Genomic DNA, 8,258 nt, shown 5'->3' with positions numbered 1-8,258 from the left:
TTGGAATGTGCTGCCCAGGGAGGTGGTGGAGTCCCCATCCCTGGAGGTGTTCAAGAAGGGATTGGATGTGGCATTTGGAGCCATGGTTTAGTTAGTCCTGAGATGCTGGGTGCTAGGTTGGACTTAATGATCTCTGAGGTCTTTTCCAACCTTATTGATTCTGTGACAGCATAAAGGCTTTCTTACATACAGTATGGTCACTGCTTTGGGTAGGATGGATTTGCCATGCATGTTTTATTGCACATATAAATAAGTGTACAAAGGAGTGAGGAAGGCTCTCTGGTTTTTAGCCATGTAGGTTAGGACTGCATTAAAAAAAAAACAAAAGGAAAAAAGGAAAGGAAAAAAGGAGAGGAGAGAAGAGGTGAGGTTCAGAGGGGAGAGGAGAGGTTCGGGGAGGAGAGGAGACTTGAGGAGAGGAGACTTGAGGGGAGGGGAGGGGAGGGGAGGATGGGGGGAGGAGAGGAGGGGAGAGGAGAGGGGAGGGGAGAGGAGAGGAGAGGAGAGGAGAGGAGAGGAGAGGAGAGGAGAGGAGAGGAGAGGAGAGGAGAGGAGAGGAGAGGAGAGGAGAGGAGAGGAGAGGAGAGGAGAGGAGAGAGGAGAGGAGAGGAGAGGAGAGGAGAGGAGAGGAGAGGAGAGGAGAGGAGAGGAGAGGAGAGGAGAGGAGAGGAGAGGTTCGGAGAGGAGAGGAGAGGAGAGGTTCGGAGAGGAGAGGAGAGGAGAGGAGAGGAGAGGAGAGGAGAGGAGAGGAGAGGAGAGGAGAGGAGAGGAGAGGAGAGGAGAGGAGAGGAAAAAGAAAAGCAACAAAGAACAGCTGTATTACAAAATATTGAAGAGCTCATTTATTTACAGCCAAGTTCAAGCAGATCCTGAAAGACACTATGCGGGTGGGGGGGGGGGAACCACAACAGCCCCAAAGTTTTAATTATGAAACCCCAAGATCTGTCAAAATAATACTTACAAAGCTTCGTGTTGCCATATATATACATCATAAAAAAATACTCAGGAAACCTGCATTTTCCTCCCTCCAGGTGCAGAAATCAATATTCCTATATATTTATTGTGTCTTTTATACTCCATCCTCTATCGATGCTCTGATAAAACTCTGGCTTGAAAACTCTTTAACTCTCTTTACATTGCTCGTGCTTTCGGACAGAACAGCTCTCGGTGCAGCTCTCTACAATACCAAAATACATTTGCATTTAAGTGATAAAGTGCACAGTATGTTCTACAGGAAACAGCTCTGCCAGCTGCCAAGCAGGACCACAGCTTGGAAGCCAGCGTTCCCTCTACAACATAAAACGCTTCTGCTTTGGTTGAAGGGAGTGGATGCGCCACTCGGACGGTGCGGTCTCCCCGCCTGTCAGCCGGCTTTCCTCCCCCAGACAGCTTGCTGACAGTTCATACCAGCACGTTGGCAATTCCTGCTGTTAAAATGCATAGTCTGCATTCAGATATGGCAGAAAGGGACCTGGGGGGGGGGGGGGGGGGGGAGGCTGGTTGACAGGAGGCTGAACATGAGCCAGCAGTGTGCCCAGGTGGCCAAGAAGGCCGATGGCGTCCTGGTCTGCATCAGGAACAGTGTGGCCAGCAGGAGCAGGGAGGTCATTGTGCCCCTGGACTCAGCACTGGTTAGGCCACACCTGGAGTCCTGTGTCCAGTTCTGAGCCTCTGAGTTTAGGAAAGATGTTGAGTTGCTGGAAGGTGTCCAGAGAAGGGCAGCAAAGCTGGGGAGGGGTTTGGAGCACAGCCCTGTGAGGAGAGGCTGAGGGAGCTGGGGTTGCTTAGCCTGCAGAAGAGGAGGCTCAGGGGAGACTTCATTGTTGTCTACAACTCCCTGAAGGGAGGTTGTAGGCAGGTGGGGGTTGGTCTTTTCTCCCAGGCAATCAGCACCAGAACAAGAGGACACAGCCTCAGGCTGTGCCAGGGGAGGCTGGATGTTAGGAAGTTAGGCTGGATGTTAGGAAGAAATTCTTCACAGAAAGAGAGATTGGCCTTTGGAATGTGCTGCCCAGGGAGGTGGTGGAGTCACCATCACTGGAGGTGTTTAGGAAGAGACTGGATGGGGCTCTTGGTGCCATGGTTGAGTTGATTAGATGGTGTTGGGTGCTAGGTTGGACTTGATGATCTCTGAGGTCTTTTCCAACCTGGTTAGTTCTGTATTCTATTAACCATCAAAAATCTCCTAGTGGAATACTGGTGAAGATGTGGTTGGAGTCAATGATCTTAAAGGTCTTTTCCAACCTAAATGGTTCCATGATTCTGCGTGTAGCTTTGCTTAGATGCTCATAGTAGTGTCAAGCATCATCCTTCCAAAAAGTCCTTATGCAATTGTTCTCTCCACATTCTCTTGCTTGCAAGTTTTGTCCTCCCACCGCCTTGCCTCTGTATCGCCATCCGGTATGCCATCCGGCCTGCGGGGGAGCGCCGCTGACCCCTGCCCGCCAGAGCCTTTTCAACACATGCTCCTTTCCTGTCCTGCTTGCTGAAGTCACATCACTGAGCTTCTCCTCCAGAAAGAAAAATGCATGTTCCAGTGTGAGAAACACCGTGCTGGAACTGTTTGACCTACAGTGTGTGATGACTGGAGGTGTTTGAGAAGAGACTGGATGGGGCGCTGGGTGCCACGGTTTAGTCGATCAGATGGTGTTGGGTGCTAGGTTGGACTCCATGATCTCCAAGGTCTTTCCCAACCTGGTTAATTCTATTCAGAAGCATTTAGAATTATGCTTCTAAAAGCCTCCTTAAATTGTTAGACATAAGAGCAAAGAAGCTTATCTTCTGCTGCTGAGGTGGGCTTAGAGGCCTGATCCTACAAACATTCCCTACAGAAGACTGTAACTAAGTCTGTGGGGGGAAATGAGAGACCACAAGGACAAGCAGTGCACCCAGCAGGCTGGGTCTGGAAGGTCAGGCCTTTGAGGCTGCTTTTGGCTATTGAAAGATTTTTATCTCTTCTTGAAAGAATCATTGGGGAAAAAAAAAACCTGGGAAATCTTCTTGTTAATCTTCTTAGTTCTTCCCAGAAAGAATGATTGGCCGTTGGAAAGTGCTGCCCAGGGAGGTGGTGGAGTCCTCATCCCTGGAGGTGTTCAAGACAGGCTTGGACGCGGCACTCGGAGCCACGGTTTAGTTGTCAGGAGGTGTTAGGCATTAAGTAACAGGTTGGACTCGATGACCTCTGAGGTCTCTTCCAACCTGGCTGGTTGATTCTTGTGCTGTTTTGTTCTGTAGTGCTGCAGTCTTCCAAGGGAGGAACCCCAAGTTGCAGTGCAAAATCGGCTTTCAGGACACGCGATCCCAACGCACGGCGCTCGCGTGCCCGTGGCAGAAGTTAGAGGTCTTGTGCATAGTCGAAGGAGCGATCCAAAAATAGCTGTTCACATTTCTTTTTCAAGTGTGCATCTTTGTTTTCCTTCTGTTCTTTCTTTCTTCCCCCTCCCCCCACCTCCTCTTTTGCACCATCTCTGGACAACCACAACGGGTGCGCCCTCACTTTCAGCCAACGCGGTGTGAGCGGGGAGGAGAAGAGCGCTGCTGGAATGTAGGAAGCTGAAGGGAATGCAGACCGATTCTTTGTTTCCCCCAAAACGCTCTGCAAACTCAACAGGCCAAGAATTTGCCATCCCAGCTAGCTGCCCTTTCCATGTAAGCACCTATTTTGTTTGCCTTTTGTCTGTTTTGTTTTCACCTTCCCCTCTTAGAAAACGCAATCTCGGGAGGCCCCAGAGCCGCTGCGCAGCGAGCGGAATAAAAAAACTAACTCAATATTTATAGTAAAATAAAGTGTTTAACCACAAAAAAAGCAGTAATAAAATACAGTCCTCCTAATTTACAGTTTGCATCCAAAGGATGAATAACAACTCACTAATAAATAATAGTCATATAAATATTTGATGTCTGGGGGGTGTCTTCAGAAAGGCAATCGAGGCCGAAGCGACTGCAGGGGGGAAAGAAAACCTAAGGTGGGCGCAGTCTCAAGCTGCGCCAGGGGGAGCTTTAGGCTGGAGGTTAGGGAGAGGTTCTTCCCAGCAAGAGAGATTGGCCATTGGAATGTGCTGCCCAGGGAGGTGGTGGAGTCACCATCACTGGAGGTGTTCAGGAAGAGACTGGATGGGGTGCTTGGTGCCATGGTTTAGTTGATTAGATGGTGTTGGGTGCTAGGTTGGACTCGATGATCTCCAAGGTCTCTTCCAACCTGGTTGATTCTATTCTGTTCTACTCTACAAGTCTGATTTACTCTCCCTGCTCCACCCCACCCTTTCACCCCCCAAAATGATTACAGTGGTTCTTAACTGAATCATACAAAGGCATCTTGCTGCAAGACAGCTGTGTGCTGCACACGTTCTGAAGTGGCAGAGAGGTGGCTGCTTTAGTAAGCACGAAGTGAGCCCTAAAAGCAGTGAAGCTTCAGTTTGCCCTGGAAAAGGTTTTCCGCTCCGTTTCTGGCTGGCAGCTCGACGCCCGGGTGCAGTCTGAAGGACAAGTTGAACATCAGAAGTGTGAGAATACTCTTGGAGCACTGGGGGGGCGTGGGGTGGTTGGCTGTTTTTCAATGCAGCTGGGAAAGGTGGGCAGTGTTCTGATTCTCTGGTGGCACAGTGGAGCTGGTCACAGCAGAGAGAGCAGCTTCATGTGAATAAAGCTTGTTTCACTGTAGTTACATCTAGCAATGCTTGAACTGTTATGCTCACTTTTACCAAGCCCTTTTCTTCTAGGATGTGATGTGGTAGGCAGAGCTTCTCCTAGAAGAGGACAAAGAAAGGAATAAGGATTAGGCTATTCAGCACTGCACAGCCTTGCTCTACATGATCACGGTCAGAACACAGTGCCCAGCAAGCAGCAACTGTTTCCCATGTTTAATTATAAAGAACTTCCTGTTGGCTTTTGAGAGAGAGTCTCTGCTTTTGCTCTTTTTATACCTATGAGTTAGTGAGAGATCTGTTAATATTTTAAGCATCAGAAACCAACCTGTTCTGTGGTCAGTACTGTGTGTAAGCATCTTAACAAAGAGTGAAGGCCAGCAGGGTACACACCGGACCTTCACCTACCCAGTGAGGTAATGTGCCATTGCCTGCTGTCGCCATTGGGATGTGCTGCCCAGGGAGGTGGTGGAGTCACCAGCCCTGGAGGGGTTCAAGAGGGGATTGGTCGTGGCACTCAGTGCCATGGTCTAGTCATGAGGTGCTAGGTTGGACTTGATGATCTTTGAGGTCTCTTCCAACCTTGGTGATACTGTGATACAGATGGCTGGGCTTGGGGCCAAAAGGCTGGCTGTATTAGTCACAACCAGTTCTGCCACTGAGCTCTAGACAGGTGGCTCTTGGTCCCAGGACCAAGGACCAAGGCTCTTGGTCCCAGGACATGCACCTTTGAAAGCCATCCACCATGGGCAAAGCATTTCCTTCTGAGTGATGAGCAACTGATTTGGAAATACTCAGGAATCGACTCTGGTCACAGCAGTCATGGCCAGGGAGGAAACCTACTAGCTGTCCACAGAGGCTGCTGCACCAGAAGGCTGTCAAACAGGAGATGCTGTATCTCCTACAGGGAACAAGACCCCCCTCCCCCACAGTGAATAAAGACAGAAGGCCTTGCTGGGAGATGCACTCCTGTGTCACGATGGGATGGGCTCTTTCAAACAGAAGTGTTCTCTAATGTACCATGAATGAAACCCATGACACTGTGAATCCAGGCAGCAGGTCTGCAAAGCCCAATGGAAAAGCTGGACTACACCACATAAACCACCACTGCAACTGTGAGACTTCATTGCCACAAGATGAAAGTCAAAAGCGTTAAGTGGGATGACAAAAAGTGTACAGGGAGGGAAAAACCCAACCAAGGCTGTGCAAGACAAACACACACAGACAGTGCCTGCCCCAAGGAGTCCTTCAGTGGCAGTCCTTAAGGTCCTATCAGGTCAGATAGACTTAAGTTTGAAAAGGCAGCAGCTGTGTGATCTAACCTTCTGTTCTTTCCCTAAGCATCCATGCACGGGGTACTGGGGTTCCTTAAGAGGGTTGGTTTGATCTTCTCAGGATTGAATCTCTCTTGGCTGTGCAATAAACTTTCAGCTTCTAAACCTGCTGATGCATTCCAGATTCTGCTTCCATTGATTGCCTGTCCTCTACTGAATAATCTTGTTTCTCTAAGTTCAACTAAGGGTCTCTAGCCATAGACCTGGAGCCTGGAGGCTTGGGGGAGACCTTCTTGCTGACTACAACTGCCTGAAGGGAGGTTGTAGCCAGGTGGGGGTTGGTATCTTCTCCCAGGCAAGCAGCACCAGAACAAGAGGACACAGTCTCAAGCTGCACCAGGGGAGGTTTAGGCTGGGTGTTAGGAAGAAATTCTTCCCAGAATGTGCTGCCCAGGGAGGTGGTGGAGTCACTATCCCTGGAGGTGTTTAGGAAGAACCTGGATGAGGCACTCAGTACCATGGTTGAGTTGATTAGATGGTGGTGGGTGCTAGGTTGGACTCGATGATCTCAAAGGTCTTTTCCAACCTGGTTAATTCTGTATTCTGCATTGTGCACCATTCTTGCTTAGTGCTTGAGAGCTACCCAACTGACAGCCTTCTCTTCTAAAGCAGAAGATGGAACTTGGTTATTATTTCATAAGTCTTTCATAAGTCTGACTGTGGGGCTGTGGTAGACTTCCAAAGCTGACAATGAGACCTACACCATCTCCTAAAAATGACAGATTTCATCTTGTCACAAACCCATTTCTTACCTAAGCCCTAATCACTCTCTTCAACACTCTGTAAATGGCTTTCAATCAGCTCTGCCTCACAGGCTTCTGAAAATCACAGCTTTGGGGTAATTAGCCATTCTCAGAATAAGGAATAATCACATCTTGCCAGGGACTGAAGCCAGAGCACACTGACAGCTCAGCTTTTCTGCATAACAGCAGTTAACCTTGGCCCAAGGTCCCAGTCTTTAAGTTCAGCTGCTGTCCCTGAAGCTACAAGCTGTGCCAGGGGAGGTTTAGGCTGGATGTTAGGAAGAGATTCTTCGCAGGGAGAGTGATTGGCCATTGGAATGGGCTGCCCTGGGAGGTGGTGGAGTCACCATCCCTGGAGGTGTTTAGGAAGAGACTGGATGGGGCACTTGGTGCCATGGTTTAGTTGATTAGATGGTGTTGGGTGATAGGTTGGACTCGATCTCAAAGGTCTTTTCCAACCTGGACTGGTCTATCCTATCCTATCCTATCCTATCCTATCCTATCCTATCCTATCCTATCCTATCCTATCCTATCCTACCCTATCCTACCCTATCCTATCCTATCCTACTCCTATTCTATTCTATTCTATTCTATTCTATTCTATTCTATTCTATTCTATTCTATTCTATTCTATACCTGCTGGGAACCACTGACAGCTGAGGAACTGCCCAAGCTGGAGATCTCAACACTTCTCTTAAATCCTGGCATTTTGAAACAACAGCCCTGCCCAACCAGAAGAACTCACCCATGGACTCTTGGGAGAACCAACCTCACCCACTTCCTCACACCTTTGGTGTAGGGTTTTTGGCCCTTCTGCATTAGCATCAAACCCATAACACTTCAGTACACTAGTAGGAATTGTCCCTCTAAAAGTATCTCTGTTGCAACCACCACTGAACAAACCCCAGAAGGACAGAAGAAATCTCTACTAATTCTCAAGATCCACCTAAAAGATCCTTAAAGCTCTTGCATAGGGCAGGGCTGCCACTTCCCTCAGAGCAGCACAAATATTTCTCTTCTTTATCTGCTACAGAAATGAAGATCTACATTGTTGATGTTCTTTTCCTCCCCAAGAGCACCTGGGGGAAGTGTTGGAAGCGACTCCCTCTCCCCAGACACACAGCTCTTTCGAGGGGATGGAGATGTTTTGAACTCCACCATGAAACAAAACAACAAGGTCCCTTTGAAGGGGGAGAAAGAACGTGTGTTTTTTTCTGAAGAGGCACAAAAAGGAGGCAGCAGCCAGGAGGTTGAGTCAACAAAGCAGCACAAGGAAACAGTGAACAGCTGCCCCCACACACACACGTGTGTGCACGTGCACAAGCTTCCAATCCTGGAACAGAATCGCTCAGAAGGTGTAGAAGAGAATCATGGAGCACACAAGGACACTGATCCCACAAGGATACGTGACACAGGACACACACATATCCCACATCTGTTTTCCTTGGCACCAGACGACTTCCAAGTTCTGGGCTCCTCAGTTTAGGAAAGATGTTGAGTTGCTGGAAGGTGTCCAGAGAAGGGCAACAAAGCTGGGG

At 48.9% G+C, this 8,258-nt stretch overlaps 1 protein-coding gene across 1 annotated transcript in view; it reads right to left on the bottom strand.

Annotated features, from left to right (window-relative positions):
- Nucleotides 1-4,540: 4,540 nt before the first annotated feature.
- The window catches only part of LRCH1 (leucine rich repeats and calponin homology domain containing 1), a 126,512-nt gene continuing 122,794 nt past the window's right edge, over nt 4,541-8,258 (bottom strand). The window contains exon 20 of the mRNA XM_054163112.1: nt 4,541-4,745. Within this exon, the coding sequence (XP_054019087.1) occupies nt 4,632-4,745 (114 nt within the window). The 3' untranslated portion in view covers nt 4,541-4,631. The remainder of the gene's footprint in view (nt 4,746-8,258) is intronic.

The sequence above is a fragment of the Dryobates pubescens genome, chromosome 7, assembly GCF_014839835.1.
Source record: "Dryobates pubescens isolate bDryPub1 chromosome 7, bDryPub1.pri, whole genome shotgun sequence".
NCBI classification, from domain to species: Eukaryota; Metazoa; Chordata; class Aves; order Piciformes; family Picidae; genus Dryobates; species Dryobates pubescens.
This window is presented reverse-complemented; position numbering and strand designations above follow the sequence as displayed.